The 26,696-nt window shown below is 38.5% G+C and overlaps 1 protein-coding gene across 8 annotated transcripts in view; it reads right to left on the bottom strand.

The window, feature by feature from the left end:
• Positions 1-26,696, bottom strand: part of MAP7D2 (MAP7 domain containing 2) — a 75,234-nt gene that overhangs the window by 30,891 nt on the left and 17,647 nt on the right. For all 8 annotated transcript variants that reach the window (XM_060770079.2, XM_060770081.2, XM_060770083.2 and 5 more), the window contains exons 2-3: positions 3,653-3,730; positions 1,590-1,753 (exon numbers count right to left, since the gene is read on the bottom strand). In XM_060770079.2, coding sequence (XP_060626062.2) covers positions 1,590-1,753; positions 3,653-3,730 — 242 coding nt within the window. The remainder of the gene's footprint in view (positions 1-1,589; positions 1,754-3,652; positions 3,731-26,696) is intronic.

Below are 26,696 nucleotides of genomic sequence, written 5' to 3'. Positions count from 1 at the left end.
CTAGAGATTTCCATGTACCTGTATATCTGTATCTATATGTATGCATTATTGTTATATGAATTTTCCCCTTACATGTTTGCAAGTCTCTGCAAATCCTATATATGGGGGGGGGGGGGGAATGGCTAGATAGATATATATGAATACAGATATATAGGGCTTGCAAATATTGCAGGAGGGAAATGTACATAGAGAGAGAGGGGATTTGCAAATTCTGCATTGTTTACATAGGCATTGAATATTTGTCTGTTACTATGTTGAAAGCCGGTTTAAATCCCCATGGGGAGATAGGGAGGAATACAAATGAAGTTCTATAATAATAATAATAATAATAATAAGTTATTGTTGATAACATATTGTTTTTGTTGACCCTACTTACAGAGCTAGTTTACTGTTTTTCTTTGAAATACGGTAAATATTCAAAAACATTTAACCTCCTGATGCCTCAATTAATGTAATTTTGTTAGTATCTATTTTTATTTTTATTTACCAGCAGCTGCTGCATATTCCACCCTCGACTTATACTCAAGTCAACAAGTTTTCCCAGTTTTTGTGGTAAAATTAGGTGCCTCGGCTTATATTTGGGTTGGTTTATACTCAGGTATATACGGTAGTTATTATACAGACCTCTGTATAATAACTGTTTCTTTTCTTAACCTCTTTTCATTATCTCCTGACTTTCTGTGTGTGTCAGGAGCGACTTGAGAAACTGCAAGTCGCTTCTGGTGTGAGAGAATTGGTCATCTGCAAGGACATTGTCCAGGGGGCGCCCAGATGTTTTATCATACTATGGGAGGCTTCTTTCATGTCCTCGCATGAGAAGCTGAAGCTGACAGACGGAAGCTCACCCCACTCCCTGGATTTGAACCGCCAATCTTTCTGCAATGACTTTTTAAAAAGCTATCTCAGGGACTGGCAAATCTGAAATATTATTACGAGGCTCTGATACTTGCACCACTATGGCTCACCAGAGGACTGGAAAAGCAAAACCAACACATTTCTTTGATCCTGGGTAATGATCACCTCTTTTGTGTGACATCAGAGTACTACAGAACATAAATTGAATGTGTGATGCTTTCAGATAGGAAGCATATTAAAAAGTGGTTATTGCCACACAATTTGTACTGTAGTACTATAGCCACTGGTCAGTTATTCTTCTGTCAGTCAATGCATGTTAGTATATCAAGATGTTGCTATAGGTTTTCCTCAGCAAAAACTAAATGAAAACTATGAAGTATTAATTTTTGAGCTAAAACAAAGACAAGGATATGAAAGCTGATGGATGAAAACATCTTTATGGGTCAACAGTTCTGTCTCTGGTGATGTGATGTGTGCAATGGCATTGCTGCCTAATACATGTTTCGTGTTGCTAAATATCCCTCTTCAGTATTAGGAAATAAATCACATTACAAAAAACACTAAGTGACTTCCTCTTTGTTAAAGGAAATCAAAACATGAAGAGAGTCGCCCTAAAAATTCCAACAACTCAAGGACATGGGGAACGTACAAAATATTCTCCACACACTCCAAAAACCCAACCTCCTTTTCTGGGTCACCATCATAGAACAGCATGCTAAAAATGTACTGCCTACCTCTTCTTCTCTGAGCCTTTGTCTCCTCTTTTCTTCAACAGCTGCTCTTTTTTGCTCTTCCCTCTGCCTCTGTTCCTCCAGCTTCTTCCACCGTTCCTCTATTTGCTTTTCGTATTGAAGCTTTGCTCTCCTTTCTTTTTCTAAGATTTGCTGTTCCCTAGCAGCTTACATTAAAATATAAAAATATAAAATATAACATCTTATATGTTAATAGTGACCTCGATTCTTCAAACACCAGCCCTTATTATAGTCCAAATGATACTTCCCACACATAAGCAGAATGTGTCAGCAAGCTTAGGGGGGAAATTTCATGGTTTGACAAAGTATGTAGAGTAGGGAAAGAAGTGAATTTTATATTTGTCATACCCTAACGGAAGGGGGTAGAGGAAATCATCAAGATGACTGAACAGAGGCCAAAGATTATCAGTGGCCACAGAATGCTGTCTGTGCACAAGAAAATATAGAAAATCAGGGGAGAGTGGACAGAATGGAAGAATATGAGGAACATTTTGCTGAAGGTCTCACTTCTGCAAATAAGCTTTTATTTTAGAATTAAACACAAACTTTACTAAATTGTCAAATATTAAAGGAAAATAAAAAGTCTTTTTTAAACAAATAGTATATACATCCAGGTAGAAAGGTAAAGGGTTTCCCCAGACATTAAGTCCAGTGGTGTCCGACTCTGGAGGTTGGTGCTTGTCTCCATTTCTAAGCCAAAGAGCTGGCGTTGTCCATAGACACCTCCTAGGTCATGTGGCTGGCATGACTGCATGGAGCACTTTTACTTTCCTGCCAGAGCGGTACCTATTAATCTACTCACATTTGCATGTTTTTGAACTGCTAAGTTGGCAGAAGCTAGGCCTAACAACGGGAGCTCACCCCACTCCATGAATCTGAACCTGCAACCTTTTGATCAGCAAGTTCACCAGCTCAACGGTTTAGTCCACTGCACCATCGGGGGCACCATATACACCCAATTGCAACACATATACATGCCATATACACGTAAACACCAATGATTGCGAGGAACTGCAAAACCTCTCTAGCAACTGAATTCACTCACATGATTTCTTAACAACTTTAATGCTTGGTTACTACAACTCAGCAAAACTGCTAATAAGGAATGCGCACAAACCCCCTGATTTTTCTACCTCTTGACCCTTCCCCCTTCGAGTTCACTAAAGTTTGTTTGCCAGCTTCCAAGCCAGTTTGAACCAGTTCTCATTATCACTCCTTTTGCAGGCCAAGTCTTTTCTTACCAGTATATTCTCATGCTAGGTATGTCCAGATATTTACATATTTTTCTCTTTGGCCTCAAAGCTGGCATAGGTAAGTTCTGATGTTTCAGCAACCACAGACAAATCAATGACAATGACTAATAGTTTAAGTTGTCAAATGATTTAATCTTCTTAATTCGTTAACTGGAAAATTTGATTAAAAATGGAAAACCTTGGATATAGCTGTCGAGCATAAGGAACACTTTCTTCAGATTTTGTAAAGTGGACAAGTCTATCCAATGCAGCCTGGAAAATGCAACAGTGAGCCCGAAATGGAAGGTGGAATGGAATGAGATCTACACACTCCTTTTCCTTCTGGGTGGCCGTTGTGTTCTTCCTATATTTCAAGGGATCTGATTGTCTCTTGGGCAGTGGAAATGACTGCCTTGGAGAAACCTTTGAGAGTCTTCAAGCAAAGATTGAGCAGCCATCTTACAGGCATTATTTAGTTGACTAGAAGGCTGGAGGTTGAATTAGATGTCCCATATGGTCCCTTCCAAGTCTTTAGATTCTACGAACCCTATTATCACTTAACTGAGAAGTTGTTGCTTCAGGAGGTCTGGAATTCTGACAACAACTTTGAAGGTCAACATGTAGCCAAGCTGAGCTTGGCTATAATGCCTGGAAAAGTTTCTAAACTGAATTTGTTTTGGCTTATAGCATTTTCATGCCAAATTATATGAAATGACATGGCTTGACCAAATATAACAGCATTACTGAAACAAACTATGGAGGTACTAAGAGGAGAGGAACACTTCCACATCCAAGGAAAAGAAAGCAACTTACCAAGATATTTTTCCCTTTCTTCTCTTCTTTCTCTAGCGAGTCTTTGCCTTTCATCAGTCTTCAGAAATCCATCCACAGCTAACATCAAAAGAAGGGGAGAAATAAACTGTATCAAAGCTGTATTGTTTTAAAAATTATTTTGATAGTTCATTTTTAATTATTAACCACAAGACGAATGACTCAAAGCTTTTGGATTTACAACAGGCTTTTCTTAAACTGCAATGCCTATCTGAGGACATGAAGAAACAAATCAATGATGCATGATTAATACCCAGTAACCATCTACTACCAAGGAAGTCAAAAACGTAAAATGACAGAATTCCACTAGTGGTCACCTATAGTTCCTGGTTGAGACCACTCAGATGTATCAACACGCTATAACAAGTATTTAAAAATAATCAGTCATCTCACAAGCTCTGTAATACAGACCTTTATTGGCCCATAGAAAGCTGTCAGATCCACAAAAGTTGGGTAGCAATATAGGGACAAGACCCTGACAAACAGAGCAACCTCTACACAAGACACATTCCACATCTGGAATACTGTTTCCAATCCTGGGTACCACAAGGGATATGTTGACAAGCTGGAATATGTCTAGAGGAGGGCGACTATATGATCAAGGGGCTAGAGAACAAGCCCTATGAGGAGCTGGACATGTTTGGCCTGCAGAAGAGAAGACTGAGAGGACACATGATGGCCATGTGAGGGGAAGTCATAGGGTGGAGAGAGCAAGCTTGTTTTCTACTACCCTGGAGACTAGATGCGGAACAATGGCTTCAAACTACAGGAAAGGAGATTCCACCTGAACATTAGGAAAACTTCCTAATGGTGAGAGTTGTTCAGCACTGGAACTCTCTGCTCAGGAGTGTAGTGGAGGCTCCTTCTTTGGAGGCTTTTAAACAGAGGTTGGATAGCCATCTGTTGGGAGTGTTCTGAATGTGATTTTCCTGCTTCTTGACAGGGGGTTGGACTGGATGGCCCATGCAGTCTCTTCCAACTCTATGATTCTAAGAGAATTAATGAACACAGATCTGACATTAGAAGTGTCAATACTACAAAACGAGTTGAAGAATATTTTCTGGACATATAGTATGGGATATATAGGTCACCGTTCTTAAACAAGGGAATTACAAAGGAAGATAGAAAGAGAAACAGCTGAATTGAATTACATCCCCAAATTCCAATTCATTAGCCAAGTTATGATAAACTGTATGTATTAATTCAATAGTTCTTGTTACTGAACATGTTTTCTCAGGCCCCTTCTATATTGCCATATAAAATCTAGGTTATCTGTTTTGGTATTGTAGACTCTTATAATCCAGTTCAAAGTAGATAATGTGGATTATCTATGGTATTCTGATAATCTGGATTATATGACAATGTAGAAGGGGCCTCAGAACACAAGAAAGCATACCTTTGGTAAACACATTTATTGCTTTCATCCATTCATCCACTAACTGACCACTGTGAAGATCGGAAAGATGTATATCACCTTTAAATTCCATTGCAACCTCACAACTGTATAAAATGCTTTATACCCAAGGCTGTAATAGCACTAGGTACTTCATCTCAAGAAGTGGGTTTATACCTTTGAATGCTCATGCTAAAATAAAACCCAATTATTCTTAAATATGTAGCCTTTATTTTCTTGTCTTCTCCCTTCTTTTTTATGCCACAAGTAATCTGATAATTTTTTTTCAAAAATCTTCCAACTGTCGTGACTAGGTTGCATAACATGAAATATTTATAATTAACAGAATGCATCAGCCACAACATTTCATACAGAGAAGAAAAAAATAAGACTTTCAACGAATAGCTCACATTCAACATCACAATGTAGTTTCATTAGCCTAGATCCAAGCATTGTGTTTCACAGTTTACAACTGCACAACTGGTTCCCCTTTTTGAAAACTGAAGAAACCTGGATCGTAACATTTTTGTCTTTCTGGAAAGAGATTATTGCAGTGATGTACCAATATATAACCTTCATATACTATGAAGTCATACAGATAGATGAAGTACATCAATGTACACAAAACAATTTGTTATGAATATTACTTGATTTTTTTGTTGTTGTCACATTCCTGTTTGACATTTCATGCCACACCTTTTAAAACCCTGTAATAAAGTGATGGCACAGTTTGGTTTAATTTTCGATTGTTTGTTTGTGATACAAATTATGATTATAGGTTCTGGGGTATCCAATCCCCCTGCAATTCCTCCATGCTCTCCTGTTTTTCCACCAGTGCCTCCTTACATGTTTTAAAGTTTTCTGTAGTGTAAGTGTTGTAAATTGGCGCTATTGCTGTCTTTATTATAGTTCTAAGCTAGTGATGTTGTTGTTTGTTTCCTTAGAGAAAGATCGTAAACCAGCCCTCTGCAGCCTCTTGTAATGCATCACTTCACATAGCAGGTGTGTGTCAAGTAGAAAATTGTCCTGCCTCAAGGAAACAAGCAAAGTAATAGTGCCATTATAGTTTACTGTCTACTGCCCTATAACTACTGCCCTATAACTCTGGAAGGTTTCTTAAAAATCTATTCTAACAGTTTAATTGTGTTATGTATTGTTGTTTTTGTGTAATTGTGTCATTGAATAATTACCAAAATTGGAAGCCACTCTGAGTCCCCCTTGGGGTGAGATAGAGAAGGGTAAAAATATAGCAAATAAATAAATAAATAAATAAATAAATATTTTCTTAACACTCAAGCTGTGCCTACACTGATGTGGAGATATTGGAAATATAGGTATTTATACATATATTGTATGTACATTAGAAGTACTGAAATGTAGAAAAATCAGATTCTCTCTGTATTAGGAAGCCAAGCTGACAGGACAAAAGGATGCTGAAGGAGACCTGTGTTGAAAGGGGGAGGAGAAGGGAGGTCTGTTATCTATACATTCCAGAGACATGGTACAGCTTAGTACAAGTCATACCTTCTTACTTCTAAAAGTAAGGAGTCTCTCTCCTTCCCTCCTGACAGGTCAAAAGCAGGCCTCTTGATGGATCTCTGTAGCTGAACTCTAATAACTCTAACTTGCTGTAAGCTGCTCTTTAGAAAAAAATATGGAGACATGCCTCTTGCATGTAGAAAGATAGAATTTGATATTTCTATGATGCTAAAGTGACGCAGTGATGATGATATGTATGTAGAAGCATGTTTCTTTGTTTGCCTACATTTGAAGATGTATAAAAGGGAACATCAATGCCTTTATCCTCACTCTGGTTTGCTTTTGGAGGAGATTCCACGCCAGGTTCTCAGCTGAAAATAAAACCATATTTTTCTGCCTCACACAAAGGATCACTCTTGGTATTGTCTCTCCCATCAGCCATAAAAACACCAGTTTCAATAAACACAGCAATAGCACATATTTACATGAAACTTTAAAACATGTAAGGAGGCACTGGTGGAAAAACAGGAGATTATGAGAAAAGCTTGAACCCAAATTGGAAGTCTAAGGGAGGTATAGGCAGACTTTGGCCACACCTGGAGGGGTGAAGTTTGCCCATGCCTGGTCTACAGTCAGCCCTCCACATTTGCAGATTTGACTTATATGGAGTTGATTCAAATGTTCCAAGAATCTCTAGGTTTGTTTCTGCAGAATTCCAGGAAATGTGGTTTATGAAAAGTGAGGACATCTCTGGTTGAGAATTCCAAAGGCTCCACCCTAAACTGCATTCCCCAGAATGCAGTTTAGCACTGGCAATAGAACGGCCCCTTGTGGGATTCCACATAATAGCTCCTTTTTTATGGAGCACCTATCCCCACCACCACCTTCTGGAATCTGTCTGAGAGCTTTGACCAAAACCACTGCAACACAGTGCCTCTGATTCCTAACTCCCTAAGACATTCCAAAATGATACCATGGTTGATGGTATCGAAACCTGCTGAGTGGTCTACGAGCACCAACAGCGACGCACTTCCCCTGTCAGTGTTGTGATGGAAACTGAGTGATTGGGAAACATGGACCTGAGCTTTAGAACTCTAATGTGATATTGTCCTAGGTCTTCCAGTTGCTCTCTCTAAGAATCTCAAGGTCCTCCAGATATTTTATTATTTATTTGTTCACTTTTATGGAGATCCTGTGTTCCTAAACTCAGAAAATGTGGAGGGCTGGCCATAGTTTGTGCATGCATGGGAGAAATTGCGGTAGTAATGTCTGCGATCAACTCAAAGTTCCTCAAAGTGGACAAGACCAAAGCGGACAGTAATCTCCCAAAGCAGACAAGAGCACGAGGGATGAGGCACAAAGGCTGCCCTTTGAAGCCTTAAAGCCCTATACTCTGGTGCTAGTACTCTCTCTGGCACTAGCTCTTAACTCAACATGCGGCTCATATGTCAAAGCAAAACCCAGGCTGACCAACGGCCCTTAAGTTGGAACTCTCTTAGGTTGGGGTTTCACTGTATATGAAGAAATTGACCACTCCCTTCAAAAACAGCATTTTCAAACCACAAATACAATGGAGAATAAGAATGACAAAGAGGAATGCCCTAGTCATTGGACTATTAACATCTGTGAAGTTGGCAGGTGCTATAAATGCAGCTTCTTCAATGCTGGTCCCTGCCTTGTGGGAATGTTTCTCACGATACAGGGAGATGGCTCCACAAGTGTACATACATTAGGAAAGTATTTGAAAATGGAAGCAAATGCTCCTTTCTATACTCAGAACAGGTATTGCCTCTAGTATGATCTCTATCTATACCAGTGGCCCACAAACTTTGTAAACAGAGGGCCGGATTATAATTTGAAGGAAAAAAAAAACAACAACCATGAATGAATTCCTATGCACACTGCACATATCTTATTTGTAGTGCAAAAAAAACTTTAAAAGAATACAATAATTAAAATCAAGAACAATTTTAACAAATATAAACTTATTAATATTTTAATGGGAAGTATGAGTCTGCTTTTGGCTGATGACATAGGATTGTTGTTGTTGTGTGCTTTCAAGTCATTTCAGACTTAGGTTGACCCTGAGCGAGGGCCGGGTAAATGACCTTGGAGGGCCGTATTCAGCCCTCAGGCCTTAGTTGAGAACCCCTGATCTATATTCTCCATAAACCAATAATCCTGCACAGAAAATTAATTTGATGAATTACACAAACCAATAAAATCAAATAATATTGTTTGCTTCTGCTATCAACATACAAATTGCTATGGGGACATTCAATCTACTGAAATCACTACCACAAGAACTTGTACTCTGTTGAAGCATGTAAAAATCAGTTGGTGTGTTATCTGAAAAATACAAAGCACAAAGCTGATTGGTTGGGCTACATTAGGGATGCCAGCTGAGCCTGGGAGTTTTGGAAACAGTTTCATGTTTAGGTTTTCTGTGCGGGAGCTTGTCAAGACAAGTTAGTATACTTTCTGCTTCTGAGTTGCTGGAAGAAGATCCTTCACATAGACACCCAAGGAACATTTATTTGAATCGCTCTCAAAGAACATTGTGTGAGTCAATGCAACTGTTCACATGACTGCATATATGTTGCTCTGCATAACAAAGAGTAAACAACTTAGTCTTTATTGATCATCTGCATGGCATATCTTTTCTCTAGCAAGACTGTGTGGATTGGTGAAGTTATGAACAATGCGTTATTTTCATACCATATTTCAAGCATCCACTTTTCATTAGGCATCACCAACTTCCTTTTAAATAACTCTTTGCCCCAACTTAAGATTCCCAACAGGCACAATTCAGGATCCAAAATCACAGGGAAAGAGGTATTCAGTATTGTTTATAAAGTGCAGTATATTTCTAACCCATCTTTGAGATTTAAAAAAAATAGTAGAAGCATTCTCAGGGCAACCAGTAATATACATAGTAAAAATGTCAGCCTGTTTTCATCCTAAGACTATTACCTTCTGTACCAGCCCCAATTTCAAAGTCATTATTACCAAGTTTAAATATGTCTTCCTCTTTCTGTTGCGTGCTTTCAAATGCTTCCAAGTTATAGCCCCTCTTAGGCAAACCTATTTATTTATTTATTTATTTATTTATTTATTTATTTACAGTTTTTATATTCCATCTTTCTCACCCCGCAGGGGACTCAGGGCGGATTACAGTATACATATATGGCAAACATTCAATGCCAGTTTGACGGACAATGAATACAGACAATACACAGAGGCTATTTAACTTTTTTCTGGCCGCCAGGGGAGCTGCTGCTTTCATCGTCCACCAGCGACACCGATGAAATTCTTCCGCATTCCACATTCCCCGGAGTCTTTTCTTTATGGCCTCATAAATTAGTTAATTTAGCCTCCCACACAAGGTGGTACCTTATTTTCCTACTTGACAGATGCAACTGTCTTTCGGGTTGCAAAGGTCGACAACAGGCTACACAATGGCTGGACACCCACTCCAACCCGGGCTGGCTTCGAACTCATGACCTTTTGGTCAGAGTGGTCTTAATGCAGCTGACACTCAGCCAGCTGCACCACAATCCCGGTGCTATCACTGGCTTTTTCTTGTGAGATTTGTTTAGACGAGGGTTACCTTTGCCTTTTTAGTAGGTTTATATGGCTGAGCAGGGATTAAAATGCTGGTCTCCGGAGTCATAGTCATATGCTCAAACCACATGCTGGCTCTCCAGGTTCAAACATACATTCAAAAATGTAACAGTGACATCTACAAATCAGTGGTCAGATCTTGTTATGTCTCTAAACTGCATTCTCTTTTCTTGGCAGACAGTCTTCTTTGAAGCAGCCAGTAAGAGGCTTATTGCTATGTGCAGACTTTCCTTTCATGCATTATGTTCAACACTTGTGTGGCTGTGGCTGTTTCCATTACTGCCTGCTCTGACTTTTGATTATACTGCTGACTTTTCTGTTTGTGGTCTTACATCTTCTTCTCACTTCAAAGAGTGTGTATTCTCCAGCGTTGCAGCATTTCAGTCAAAAAGCTATTCCTTCTGACATACATGCTACTAAGAAGTATCTCTGTGTGCTCTTCTCACATCTCTCCTTCTTTAAACTTACTTATGATAGCCAAGAAGCTCAAAATGCCATAAGTCACCTTGCCTTTGATATTTCAGTAATTTGATTTTGCTAAGCTCTCTTGGGGATTTTCTATATCTGCACTGTTTTCAGATTAATATTAAAGTTGGTTATCCAGGGAAAAAAACCCTGAAAGTATGACATTTTAAGAGCCTTAAAGAAACCAAGAGTGTGTTGTCGAAGGCTTTCATGGTCAGAAACACTGGGTTGCTGTGAGTTTTCCAGGCTGTATGGCCATGTTCCTGAAGCATTCTCTCCTGATGTTTTGCCCACATCCTCAGAGGTTGTGATTTGAACTGGTCACTTTTTGGTTAGCAAGTTCAGCAGCTCAGCGGTTTAACCCACATACATTTAGATACTAGGAAAAGAAATTTCATATAAGCATTAGGAAAAGCTTCCTAACAGTAAGAGTTGTTTAAAAGAGGAATACGCTGCCTGATTGTTCTTCTCTGGAGGTTTTTAAACAGAGGCTGGATGGCCATCTGTTGGGAGTTCTTTGGCTGTGTGTTCCTACATGGTACAAAGGGGCTGGATTCAATGTCCCCTGTGGCCTCTTTTCATGCTATTATTCTACCTGTAACAAAAATGACAGTACTCCAAAACCAGCCTAGAAACACTTTAAACTCCCAAGCTACTCAGCCATTAACCTTTAAGTGGTCACTATAGTGCAGAGAAAGCTTAATGGTAAATTGTATTGATTGGTGAGTTACATTTATCTATTGGATTTCTATTCCACATTTCTTGTAAAAAGCTCCAGGAAGTTCTAGTCTTTCATCAGAAACCTAAACTGGGATACCAAATGCCAGGATCTTTTGCCTAGTGCCCAGATATTTATGTTCTCATAAACAATTCTGTAAGTGCCAGTATTAATAATTCACATGCTTTCTTTGTTCGATTTTCTCTTTATGTCATTCTGAGTGGTGGGGCCGCTCACAGTACGGCAGCTGACAGAAGTTTCTCTTTTGTGGAACTTAACATATGGAATGATCTCCAATGAGACTGGGCAAATCCATTTGTATCCACCTGTATTTTAAAGCATAAAGCCTAATTTCTGTTACCTATGTAAGGAGATGTGATTGTCAGGAAGAAAAACATTCATAAACATTACAACTCACATCATTTTTCAAAAGTTTGAAATATTGGAAATTTGGCAAAACCCCAAGGAACAACTATTATGGAATATTTTCTCTTTTGGGATAGCTGGAATGCTTTTAAAGACAAGGTTCGATTTCTCAAAGTGTGTGAACATTACTTAGCCCAGTCTCCAGCTCTCGCATCCATTGGTTACTATGGGGAATACAATTGCTCTGTGTGTGTGTGTGTGTGTGTATATGTGTATGTATGTATATATATATATATATATATATATATATGAATGACATAGAGGAACAACTGTATAGTATTGCTCTGCAAAATTCATAAATAAACCAAGTTGTTATAACATATAACTGTACTAAGCTTTAAATGGTGCATTTCTTTTTGTACCATGTTTCATTTCAATTTCTTGTAGTTCAGTCAAGAAATTAATTCTCCAGTATTACGGAATACACCAAACAAAACATTTATATGAAATCCTTTTTGAGAGCAAAACTTGATTTTTAGTTGGTGAATAATTATCTTTTCAAATTTGGGTTGCTAGAGCGTTTGCATTCAGTAGGATCAGAGTGCCACTATGTGGCCATACGGGAGACCTGCAACCAATTGGTTTGAAACTGTTCCAAAAATTGAAGCAAGGCAACAGTAGTTTAAGAATGCTGGATTTCAGCGAGGGAAAAACAAGATCCAGGAGTAAAACAAAATGTTAATAAGAGTGTAAGGTGAAGGACTAAGACAAGTGTTTAAGTGTAAAGGCATAATCACATGAGAAGAAACAACTTATTCTTAACAGTCAACAACGTAGTTCTTTTCAACAGCATTTATATATGTATAATAACAACCAAAGCCTTAAAACAATACAAGAGAATGTTTTTATATCTGTCTAGGAAAACCAAAACATGCAGACCTATTGTGCTCCAAATCTGACAGGTAGTCAAAATTTCAGTGTGAAATCTCAAGATGAAATTTCAAATGGGTCAATTGTTAAAATCAGAAAAGGGAAAAGGGAAATGACATCACATTCGAAAATATTTTTTAAAGATATAGAAAACAAGAGAGGGTTATGGAACTGCTGCGGTAGGAAAATTAAGGAAGAAAACAGGATAATTTATTTGAAGTACTATTAGTAAGATTCTTGAGATTAAAAATGGAGAAGACTCAATGGATCCCCTTCAGCCCAAGCAACACCCAGAACATAATACATTTTACCAAAAAAGGGGGCAAACTTTGCAAAGTTCTAACAAATGCTCTTATGTGTTTTATTATAATTTATTTTAATAATTCAACACATCGCTGAGCACAGTAATAATTACTGCAATGCATACAAGAAAATGTGACAAAATAGGCAAGGAAGAGCTGCAATTTTGGATTCTTTTTACATATCAAAAGAGCATGTATTTGTGAGTGTTCTGAAATACAATACAACCCCCTTATCCATGGTTTTACTTACTCAAATTCCAAAAATACTCCCCATAGGAAGTTTTTGTGTGCCTCTCTAGTTTCTACTATGCAATTCTATGGTATGCTTCTAACACAAGGATAGCAAAAATATAAGGTTTGCTATTATGCACGCTACTTTATCACAGCAAAAATAACATACCAGACGAAGAGGGGTAATCTTTATGATGACTCTATTCAGTATAGAATAGAAAAAATCAACTTAAAATATGGTTTCTGCGTCCTGCAGAATTCTGGGGTTTGTAGTTTAGGAAGGAGTCTTTAACAGCCTCACTGAACTACAAACTTCAGAATTCTGCAGAAGGCAGAAACTGGATTTTAAGTGGATTTTTTCTCTAGTATGATAAGGCCCATGGTTTCAGGTATCCACAGGAGTAGCACAGGTTTGGAACGTATTCCTCATTGATCTGGGGGTCATATTGTATGTGGTGTTTTTGTAACTATAAGGTGGGAAGTATTCAGTATTTTATCTTAACCCAGATTGTTATTCTGTACAGTTGAGTGTATTTTAATTTTAGAGAGATATATTTATCAATTATCCACAAATATACTGAAGAGAGTCAGCATAAAGATTACCCCTCTTCGTCTGGTATGTTATTTTTGCTGTCCTCCCTCTCCATTCAATTATTGTTTCAGGGGCACTTGGATGGTCAGATATCATAGATGGTCTCAGTTCACTGTCTTCAAAGCCTTGTCATATGCATTCTGAATAACTAAAAGACAGCACAAAATCATAGCCTTTGGCCTACATGTGATAACCATAATGTTGTAGATATTTCATGCTGGTGTGAAGAATTTATATTTTTCTGTTTCTGAAGCAATTATAGCATTTTGATGTGTCTGAAGTATCCCAGTTTTAAAAAAATTATACAGCCTTATTGCCTAGCAACCCAGTGAAGTACTCTATTTCGGGCAAATGATACTATAATTTTCATCTTTCTAAGTAAACATTGCATTCATATGGTCTGTGTAACTATTATGAGTACACTATGCTTGAAATAACACACGTACAAACATGCCTAAATGGAAGATAGGCCACAATTTCTATTGGTTATAGCTGCTGGTAAAGTTGTCTCACACATGGATCCAGTCCCAAGTATCAACTATCAATAGTCCAATGCTGGAATCACTGGGATAACATATATGAAACCCAAATGGGCAGATGCCCCCATGTGTTCTCCCACCACTAAGGGGTACAGGAATGGCAACCTCCCCTGACCCAGGTATGGCCATTGCTACCCTACACCAAACCCCCCAGAAGTTTTTCAGGTTTTAAAAAACTGGTTTACTCATGAGTTCTAATTGGTTAGGAAGGGAATGCTGGGATATATTCGGATGGACCAGTGGAGGATAGAAGTGGCTGGAATCTCCTAGCTGCTCCCATGAGACTGAAGAGCAATATCTGTTCTCATGAGAATCTGACAGAAGTGCCGGCTGAGAGAAATGTGGGAGAGTAACATTTGTCCAGATCAAGGTGCTTGGAACTTCGGAGGCAGCACACACAACAGAGACAGATTCACTTTTCCCAGCGGCTTAGAGATAAAGAGAGGAATGGTGTATGAAGAGAGCAGGTGTGTGACGAATGATGTCATGGGAGGGGTTGAGGATTTAAAGTGGTTTTCTGCTGGTACAATCCTTTGTGAGAGCAACATTGTATTCAGGCGCATAGCTTTCAGTTCCTAGTCCTATGTTTTTGGATTTATGTATTCAAGTGTCTAAGTTTGTTCCTGTTTCTAGTTTCATGTGTGGTATAGGTTGCCCATCTTGGATTCATGCTATCATGTTTATGGATATATCTGTGGATTGACTCTTAAGACTATATTTGAAAGGATTTTGAAATCTTGGCTATTTGAATTTTGTTTGTCCTTTTTGGATTTGTTTATTATATATATATATATATATATATATATATATATATATATTCTTCTCTTAATAAACTTTTACTTACTGGATTACCTGGACAGAGTGTGGTTTGGGGTGAAAAGGTGTTTCAGGGTTTTAGTGCAATATTCCTCTAGAACTGTAAACACTATCTCAACCAAATTTTGATAATTTATTCAGATGATCATTACCTACTTTTCCACCAATTTACATTGCAATAACCACAATAAGCAACATAGTGGAAGTGACCATGTTTCGAAGTCACAGATAATTTTGACATGAAAGTGATGTAATCCACCAAAACTGACATCCAAATCAGACTCCCCAGGTTAAACTCCATAAGAAAAACTTAAATTTAAGTTCAATTTACAATTTTTCCAGATATATCATAATTATGATAATTTGTGCTTGCTTTAAAGGTTTATACTTTAATTTCTCCTAAACTATCAAATATGTTTTGAATAGCTAGGTACTAGTCATGGCCATAGTGTGTTGTGGACCATGGGGCAAAATGTATTTGCAGGGAGACTTCCCAATTTAGCTTCAATCACTATTGATGGCACCAGTTTCAGTGTTATTGTTCTCACTGTCAACTGTCACAATTTAACATCATGTCTCTCAGTCTCTGCTTCCTTTTTCTTCTTTGCTGCATATTTCCTGATGCACATAATGCTGCAAAAACAATGACATAGCCAGGACTCAACTTGGTGCTGCCAAAATATGCTTTCACCAGATACTGCCAGAAACTATACAGCTTTCTCTCTCAAACTACCTGTGTCTTGCCAGATAAAGGTATCTCAGGATCCCATTACTAAGCATATTTGTATACCTCTTTTGGGTGGCCAAATAACAACAACAATAATAATTAGGAACCCTCGATAGGAAGACAAAATCCATATATGTTTATCAGACTCTACTAGAAATTATACAGCACTCACTCAGACTAAGCACCATGACAAGAGCTCCTCCAAAGACACAGTGGTAAACTGAAGTGTGTGTTCTCATGGATGCAAAAAAGACAAGCTGACCTGTCCTTCTTGAAAGATCAGTAAAAATGGGGGTGGGGGTGGAATTCCTTGTTTCAAGAAGTTAAGAAAAGTCACTTTGCTCCCTCACATAGTGAATTCTATGCTGAGGGGACAAAGTGGAGCAAACAGTGGTTCCTCTTCCTCAATGGAAACATGACAATGGAATTAAGGCTTGGTTTTCCTTAAACTTGTATGGATTTGTGTGTAAGAGTGGAAAAATGGGATGGAAGTATTTATTTACCATTAAGAGTAAAGAAAACTTAAACAATCTGGGCAAATCCGATCCTAAAATATCATCTGGTATTCAGTTTTACTTTCTGTAAAAGATATTGTTGTAAATCATACATCATGAAAATAGGGTGTGTGTCTGACAGCTCCTTGTTAAATTTGCAAAAAAAGTTTCTAAGTATTTCCAGGGGAAATGGAGCAGAAGGGTGGTGGACTCCTTAGGAAGAAATCAATCAATCTTTCTGTCAATACACTCAGACTTGGTCTATATATTCAGCAGAATCTTGAGATGCAGAATTTAGCGTTCAATGTTGAGTGCTAAATGAGGGATATCATTTTTGAAAGCTTACCAACCAAAAACCCTGCAGGCAAGTACAATCCAACACACATTAGAGAAAATGTTCTAAGCCAGTCCACATCATGCTACATTTCACTTTCTACTAGTAGGGATATTTTTACTTTCTGTAGGAGCAGTCTAAAATAGAGATATCCATTCTCCCATCTCAGAACATCACAATTTTATTCGAGGCCCAATGGCACACACTGGGTGGAGGATAGCATCTGACATCTTTATGTTTGAGTAAACAGACCACAGCAGTACCTCACACTGAGTTGGTGCTTTGTAGCCAAAGACCAGGGAATAAAATAAAGGGAACAAAGGAAACATTAAGAAAAATGTGAGAAATTAAATTGATCACTTAAAAAAGAAGCATGGTAGCAAACTAATAAAATAGTGTACCCATGAAATGCAAGTCTGAAAAACTTTGGTAGTCCTTTCCTTTCCAAAAGCTGCAGCTGTAATACACACACACTTGTGTGTGTGAGAGAGAGTGTATAAATAAATAAAATGGTCACACTTCATAACAAGACTTTAAATATCCAAGTTATGTTCAACTGCCCAATTTATAATTAAAGTTAGTTTGCCTTCCCTGCTCCTTCTCAGAGGCTGCCTTTAACCTCATTGTTAGTAGTAAAAGTAGGTGTGGAAAAATTAAGAGAATAGTTAGTGAAGTAGTACAAGGAAGATAAACTGACATTATCTTCAGTGAATACTATCAAAACCTACTAGGCTAAGAACTATGCTGCTGGTAAATAATGGAATCAAATCAATACAAAAAGTGAAAATGGTCAGATGAGGCCAAGAGCTTGAAGCTAAGCCTTGAGAGAAACTAACTCTATGCATTGTGAAGGTTCTCTGAACAGAACTAATTAGAATAATTTATTACAGTTAGTAAAGCTACACAATCATTCCAGGTCAATTAACATGCCAACTGAGCACCTAATACCAAACTGTCCAATGGAAAGTATCTCTAAGGTTATTAGTGTATGCAATTTGCATTTGCTGAAGACCTTTAGGAGGTGAAGGAAAGACTACGGTTGTGCCAACACCTCTTCACATCCTTTTTGCTTCCTGATAAGACTAGTAAAACACTACCCTTCTCAAGAAGAGAAAATGCTGATATCACAGAGGAAGTAAGAGTAAAAACAAGCCTAGCAGTAATAACTCACACAACAACAATAACAAAACTTTATTTATATACTGCTCTATCTCCCTGAAGGGACTCAGAGCGGTTTCCAAATAACATAATCCATACATACAGGGAAAATACCATAAACATAAAATTAACAAGACAATATAAGCATTAAAAACCACAATAGCTCATATATATTTAAAATACTCCTGTCTGTTCAAGGCAATTTAAAAGGCTGAGCCAGGGCTAGTTCAATTTTAGAGGGTCTGGGAAATTAGGTAGAGTCTATGGCTGTACATTTCCAGGGCCTAATAGAAGAAAGTAACCTGGGTAATTGGTAGAAAAAGATGTGGCCAACTTCAACAGTATCTGGGGCTAAGCTAGAACTAGTTCTCAAAGGTTTGTTTAAACCACCAGGTCTTCAGGTTCTTATGGAGGCTTCTGGGCTTCCCTGCTCAGTTGGGAGGAGATCACTGGTTATGTCACTGGTGCCTCAGCCAATCTGGGCAAAGTGCACCACCTTAGACCTGCCTCCCAGCCAATCAGAGGCCAGGAAAAACAAGACTTAACTGAACTACAAATTCTGGCATCAACTCGAACTCTAGAATAGAAAAATATATAAAGGGCTTACTGGATGTAACACTGGCGATCTCACATTATTGTTTCTTAAAGTAAGAAGCAGTCATGAAGGGAAGGCAATTTGATGTGGGTGGATTAATTATTTCCATTTATGTTAATGTTCTAACTGAAAAACTGTTGTTTTCAGATCAAATATAAATCACCTGTGCAGTGGGAAACACACAGGTAGGCATTGAGATTGTGAAAAGACACAGCCAAGTTTTTCATGTACTTCTAAAGATTATTTTCATATTAGCTGGCAGGTTTTTAATTTTTCTTCGAGGCTACTGAACATGTGACTTTCTAAAGTTAAAATATAGATGTTCCACATATCTGTATCACATTAGCATATTTTCCCCCTTAGGGCCAACATGGCTTCTTTTTTTAGTGTTTTATATATTTTTAGAGTTTAGTATGTAATCTTTTCAGAAACTGAATGTTAAGCTGTTGATGGTAAATCTGTTTGTTGTTGTTCATTCGTTCAGTCGTCTCCGACTCTTCGTGACCTCATGGACCAGCCCACGCCAGAGCTCCCTGTCGGCCGTTATCACCCCCAGCTCCCTCAAGGTCAGTCCAGTCACTTCAAGGATGCCATCCATCCATCTTGCCCTTGGTCGGCCCCTCTTCCTTTTGCCTTCCACTTTCCCCAGCATAATTGTCTTCTCTAGGCTTTCCTGTCTCCTCATGATGTGGCCAAAGTACTTCCACTTTGTCTCTAGTATCTTTCCCTCCAGTGAGCAGTCGGGCTTTATTTCCTGGAGGATGGACTGGTTGGATCTTCTCGCAGTCCAAGGCACTCTCAGCACTTTCCTCCAACACCACAGCTCAAAAGCATCGATCTTCCTTCGCTCAGCCTTCCCTAAGGTCCAGCTCTCACATCCGTAGGTTACTACAGGGAATACCATGGCTTTGACTAGGCGGATCTTTGTTGCCAGTCTGATGTCTCTACTCTTTACTATTTTATCGAGATTGGACATTGCTCTCCTCCCAAGAAGTAAGCGTCTTCTGATTTCCTGGCTACAGTCTGCATCTGCAGTAATCTTTGCACCTAGAAATACAAAGTCTGTCACGGCCTCCACGATTTCTCCCTCTATTTTCCAGTTGTCAATCATTCTTGTTGCCATAATCTTGGTTTTTTTGACGTTTAGCTGCAACCCGGCTTTTGCGCTTTCTTCTTTCACCTTGATTAGAAGAAATCTGTTTACTGTACATGAAACAGGTGGGGGATTTTTTGGATGAAGAAAGTATTATTCTACAAAGGGACAAAAGACATTGCAAGATACCAAAGAAATAAAATAAACTGATTTTTTTTTTTACTATTTTGCTCAAAAAACTGCATCCTCCTCATCTTTTGTAACTATTACAGACCCCACTTAAGCTTCAAATGTTGATTATGATGTGGTATCTAATACAAGTCTACTCAAAATATATCATTTGTGATGACATTTAGGTGAAGCTATTGTGAAGTTTTCATGGCAAGATTGATTCAGATGGGGTTTGCCTGTACCTTTGCAGTAGCAAAGCAGTTAAAACCGCTAGCTGCAGGAAAAGCTGCCGACCGGAAGGTCAGCAGTTCAAAGCCACAAGTCAGGGTGAACTCCTGACTGTGGGTCCTAGCTTCTGCCAACCTAGCAGTTCGAAAGCATGCACTGCAAGTAGATCAATAGGTACCGCCTTGGTGGGAAGGTAAAATGGCACCCCATGCAGACATGCTGACAAAAAGATCAGAGATGTCTATGCACAGCAGGCTTCTCAGCATGAAAAATGGAACAAGAGCACCACCCCTTGGCAAGAGTTGAGCATTGCCTCCAGATGCCAGAGATGAAAAGGAGAAGGGCTTTAACTTATTTGTGTGTTGTATGCTGTTTTTTGTCATGTAAAAAGGCATTGAATGTTTGCCTTTTATGTGTACTGATATTCGCTCTGAGTCCCTCCAGGGAGATAAAGCAGAATATAAATAAAATGTATTATTATTATTCCTCTGAGGCTGAGAGAGTGGCAGCATACAATCAGGAAGAGATTATGTTGATTATTTGTATTCTGCTTTTTCTCTCCAAAAAGAGACTAAGGTCCCTTCTATCCTGCCATATAACCCATATTATCAAAGCAGATAATCCACATTATCTGCCTTGAACTGGATTATCTGAGTCTACACTGCCATATAATCCAGTTCAAAGCAGATAATCTGGATTTTATATGGCAGTGTAGAGGGGGCCTCAAAACGGCTATCTTGGATGATATCTTGGATGATTCTCCATTTTCAGCCTGAAAACCACATATACCCTACATCAAAGATTTCTTCAGATTTTTAAAAAAACCAATGCTAATAATGGGGTATGTTATTTCTTAAAAAGTTAAACCAAGCTCCAAATAAAAGCACTGCTGTTTAATTACTCTGAATAATGCTGAACCCCAGAACATGACACTACACTACTTTTAAAACAACATATTTTCAAGACGAGAATCTGCCGGCACAGCATTAGACAGGCAATGCTGAACTGACGTCTTACACTGTAGGAGCATAAAAAGATAAGGACTAACCTTGAAAAGTACAGGGACTAATGCAAGGATAAATACACACACAATAGTTGCTCTTTTAAAAATAGTATTTCAACTTGGTCAATGCATTTTAGAATCTTACTGACAGAACTGAATCTTCTACTTTTCAATCACCTTGAAAATACCTTTAAAATGTATTGCTACCACCTGTATACAAGCTAAAAAATGTTCAATGAAAATAAAGATTTAAAAAGAAACAAATACTTTAAAAATACACATCTTTGGGTATGTAATCATTTTTTTTGAGTGATCCAGTTCTGTGACCATCATATCTTGTGGTAGTGACTTCTACAGTTTACATATGTGCTGTACAAAGATGGGCTTTGTTTTATGTGTTGTGGAGTTCACATCTTTCCATTTCATTAATAGCCTCAGATTCTATTATAAGATAAAGAAGAAAACCTCTTTGTATCTAACTTCACAGATGAACCATACCTTTATGCACCTCTATCATGCCCCTCCTTGCTCTATTTTTATATACTAAAAGGCTTAAACCCTTATATTTTCTAACAGAAGTATTCCAGTCTCTGTTTTTGTGTGGTCACCTATTTTGTGAATATTTCCCACTGTGTAATATGAAAAATGGGTTAATTAGATCCCTATGAAATACTCATAGAATCATGCATGGTTACCTCATAGATTTGTACAACCACATTGGATTACTGGCATTTTTGTTTATTCTCTTCCTGGTACTCTCTTTATAATACTGCCTTTGTCAACATATTCATCAAGTTAATTGCTGTACAAGTCAAGATGTTTCCCAATTAGTTGCTATCAGGACAATCTGCATAAGTATTTATTTGAAGCTGGGGAGAAGAGGTGTTATCTCAATGTGCCTCGTCTGTCTTATATATGAATTTTATCATGTCAGTGCCTTATTCTCCAAGTTTAGAGAGACCCTTCTGGATCTCTTCATAATCCATTTTTTATTCAGCCACCCAAAATACCTAATTTGATTTTAAGAGCAATTTTCCCTAAACTGAGGTCATTTATGAGCAGAGTGTTCTCTTAATAAATATTTTACGTTGAAAAGTTTGAGAATACCTCTCCTGCCAGCACTCTTATTCTTTCTCATATCGTGGAACAGTTGATGCGTAACAGATTCCTAATTCTCACCCAAATAAACAGGATTTCGAAGAAGCAAGCTACAAAATTCGTTGTATTGTCGAAGGCTTTCATGGCTGGAATCACTAAGTTCTTGTGGGTTTTTTCAGGCTATATGGCCATGTTCTAGAGGCATTTCTCCCGACGTTTCGCCTGCATCTATGGTAAGCATCCTCAGAGGTGAGGTCTGTTGGAACTGGGAAAAAGGGTTTATATATCTGTGGAATGACCAGGGTGAGACAAAGGACTATTGTCAGTTGGGCTAGCTGTGAATATTTCAACTGACCACCTTGATTAGCATACAATGGGCTGACTGTGCCTGGAGCAAACTCTTCTTGAAAGGTAATTCGATGTCCCTGCCTGTTTCCTCTCTGCTGTTTTTGCTGTAGCAATTTTAGATTTTTTTTAATACTGGTAGCCAGATCTTGTTCATTTTCATGGTTTCCTCCTTTCTGTTGAAATTGTCCACATGTTTGTGTATTTCAAAATTCGTTGTTGTGAGACTTCAAGTGGCTTCTGACTTTTGGCAGCCCTGATGTGAGCCTATCTGGGAGTTTTCTGGGGCTGAGAGTATGTGATATGTCCAACAGCTTTCCATGGCTGAGAAGTCAAACTGAACCTTAGTCTCCAGAGTTACAGTCCATCGATCAAACTATGACAACTTGTATTTAACTCAACAGAATTTAGACAGGATTTCAAGATATTTCACAAGCTTAAATCAGTTTATTTAATTTTCTAGAACCATTTGTTCTATCCTCCCGAGTTTATGACTTAATTGAGGTCCACATTGACAAACTGGGTGAAACTGGTGGATTGGTGCTCCAATTGAAGTTAATAACTATAAATCAAACAGCTGCAACACGATTTGGAAAATGGGGAGGAGGAGTACTGTCAGTGTACTTCCGCTTGCTAATCATCACTACCATTGATAGTTCTATGAAGGACTGTTATCTTGTGGCAGTTCGTTTTTTAATTTAAAAGAAAATAAATTGTGTAAATTTGGAAAAAATATGTTCTACACCTCGATCACAACTCTAACAAATAATAACATTAGCTAATGAATAGTGCAGGGAAAATTCAACTAACAGTATGGTGCAGGAGATATAATAGACTCAAATATTTGTCCAGAATCTCCTCCAGATTACAACTTGTTTTTAGAGAAAATAAAGCCCTCCATATTGTTTCTTCAGTGATTGTCAAACTTGTAAACAATGCAAGACAGTGGGAAAAAGAAAGGGAAAAGGGAGAGATGTCAAGAACGTCAGGCCTCCACATTCCAAGGATCCCCAGGATTGTATGCATTTAGGATTATCCTGGGTAGGAAGAATTCTGCAACTGGGTGATTAGAGACTCTGGAGACTAGAATGCAGAACAATGGCTTCAAAAGAAAGGAGATTCCACCTAAATATTAGGAAGAACTTCCTGACTGTGAGAGCTGTTCAGCAGTGAAACTCTCTGCCTTGGAGTGTGGTGGAGGCTCCTTCTTTGGAGGCTTTTAAACAGAGGCTGGATGGCCATCTGTTGGGGGTACTCTGAATGCGAATTTCCTGCTTTTTGGCACGTGGTTGGATTGGATGGCTCATGAGGTCTCTTTGAACTCTATGATTTTATGAAATATTATTTTGTAATGAATTTCGAAGATCTTAAGAGTATCAGTTCATGATAATCACATAGTAGAAATGCCCTCAAATCCTCTAGAGGGCATTTTTGGGCATTAATTTTACATCTGGGAGGTCAGAGATTACCCCAAACACGAGGGAAATGCCCTCCACAGCCAAATTCAGGACTTCACTGACACATGGATGAGTTGAATCTGAGTGTCTCAAGTCTCAGCTCACTATATCTTATTGGCTCTGCATGACAACATTTTGCATCTTCCAAAGTTTATCTCCAGGCATCTTACTTCTTAACACTGCATATTTCCTCAATGAAATAACTCAAAACATTATACACAGAGTTCAGTTGAACAACACGCTTCCATCAACACACTGAGTAGATACAGCTTTAGTAAGATGAGTGCGTCATGTACCTTCATGATCTTGGAATGCAACAACATGCAAGCACAAAGTAATTTACTCATAAGGATAGTTTCAAACCTAGTGCCATCAAGAGAATAAAGGAGAATAAGTACATGAGACAAGGACTAAATTATTTGCTACTAGATGTCAACGGTGCATTCTTCTCCCCCATAAAATTGTCGCTGGATTAAGGTCTTCAAAATGTGCACATTGAGATGGGTGTGGAGAGACCCTGAATTAATTTTACAGGTAGTTGAAAACTGGTTCATGGAAAACAAGCCAAAACAAGCCAGACAATTTAACTTGACTTCTGAGGTTTTACAAGCTGAATTTCACATCACTGTCAGCAAAAGAAGCATTCATAAGACATGTGAGATCATACAAAGTTTGTGATTTCTGTATTCACATTCAAGAACACTACATTCAATGTAAATTTGAACATTTTCCTCCAATAATATTGGCTTACCAAAGCTCTGCCAATACGAAGGAGGGAAGTACAAGCAAGAATGGCAAATCTAAGTAAAAGATATGGGGGATCTTACCACTTTAACAGGAACACCAGAATACAACAACTCAAAAATTTCAAGTTGCAAAATAGGAAGCTTCAGGATTTTTAACCTAGAAAGCACAGTGTCACACTTCAATTCTCTACATGCAATATCTCTTTCAAATAAATATGATACAGCTGTATTGTGGTGCTTTGCATTTTCATTATACCCATGCATTGTAACCTAGTTGACCAAATATTTCCCACCCATCCTTTAATTCTTTTTGTTCAGAAACTAGTGTATATACTCGCATTGCCTGTATGCCTTCTTCCATTCTCTCAAAGGCCACCATCACTTCGTCTCTCATGCTGCTCTCCTGAAACATGGAAGATGTGGTGAGAGGGTTGCCACCTGCCTTCTTTCTCTAGCTCACTTCCATATTTTCCTGGCCCACTGAGAAGGCATCCCATAGAATCTCTCCATGGCAATGCTCTGGCCCTCTGGGGCACTCATCGGAGCTTTTCCACTCTAGCCCTCTTCCATTTGTCACCTCTCCCTTTGAGGTAGCCTTTTTATCCATATACTGACTATACTGACCTCTTGTGGCTGTATCTGAGTGCTGTAGCTTGAAACTCATGGGCTACGAATGAAGGTAATTTTAAAAATAAAGGGTACATAACATAAGGAGTGGATTATTTTAGTTTAAACCTCACCAGCATTTTAAGTTGCATAATGGTTATGTGTACTAAGTTTGATCCAGATCCATCAAGCCATGTAGAAATCTTTGAGGTACAAATATACACACATACTTTCACGTTTCTACATAAACATAGTAAAAAAGCAGAAATAATACAAAAAACTAAGAACATATTCTAGAAGATACATAACATCTCAGAGCCCAACTATGACAATTTCAGTAGTTTTGCCCATAAGGAAAACACTTACTTAAAAAATAGCGGATGCATGTATGTGTGCATGTATCTGGCCTAGTATTCTGACATAAGATGTTTGCACTTTGGTTCCTTGCTTTAACCAACCACGGCCTCTGTAAGAACAAGGCGGTCCTGCCGGCAGTGGGGAGACAGGCCCAGACTGCAGCGGAGCACAAGATTAAAGCCCGATAGACCCATTTTGATACCTTTTTGATACTATTTTGATACCACTTTGAAGTGAGGGGTAGCTGAGGAGCCTTATAACGAAGGTGAAAGAAGAAAGTGCAAAAGATGGGATGAAGTTAAAAACCAAAAAAACCAAGATTATGGCAACCAGACTGACTGATAACTGGCAAATAGAGGGAGAAAACGTGGAGGCAGTGACAGACTCTGTATTTCTACCCACAAAGATTACTGCAGACATAGACTGCAGCCAGGAAATCTGAAGACATTTGCTTCTTGGGAGGACAGCAATGACCAATCGTGATAAACTAGTGAAGAGTAGAGACATCACAATGGCAACGAAGATCCACATAGTTAAAACAATGATATTCCCTGTAGTAATCTATGCATATGCGAGCTGGACCATAAGGAAGTCTGAGCGAAGAAAAATAGAGGTTTTTGAACTGTGGTGTTGGAGGAAAATTCTGAGAGTGCCTTGGACCGCAAGAAGATCTAACCAGTCCATACTCCAGGAAATAATGCCTGACTGCTCGCTGGAGGGAAGGATATTAGAGGCAAAGATAAAATACTTTGGCCACATAATGGGAAGACAGGAAAGCTTGGAGAAGTGAATGATGCTGGAGGTAATGGAAGGAAAAAGGAAGAGGGGCCAACCAAGGGCAAGATCGGTAGATTGTATCCTTGAAGTGACTGGCTTGACCTTGAAGGAGCTAGGGATGGCCATGGCCAACATGGAGCTCTGGTGTGGGCTGGTCCACGAGGTCATGAAGAGACAGAAGTGACTGAACAAATAAACAACAACAGACCTATTCTGATGGCCAATCCACACACTGGCAATTTTTGAAATAAAAGTCTTGTACTCCAAGACAAGTCACATGATACTACTCTCATATATAATCTGGTCCACTGAACTGCTGTCTACATGCCTGGTGGCTTCTACAGTAGCTTTAGCAATTTTCCCCTCCTCAAAAAGCATAATA

Source organism: Anolis sagrei, chromosome 3 (genome assembly GCF_037176765.1).
Source record: "Anolis sagrei isolate rAnoSag1 chromosome 3, rAnoSag1.mat, whole genome shotgun sequence".
In the NCBI taxonomy this organism is placed as follows: Eukaryota; Metazoa; Chordata; class Lepidosauria; order Squamata; family Dactyloidae; genus Anolis; species Anolis sagrei.
The sequence above is the reverse complement of the archived record's forward strand: the minus strand, read 5'-3'. Positions and strand labels throughout refer to the sequence as shown.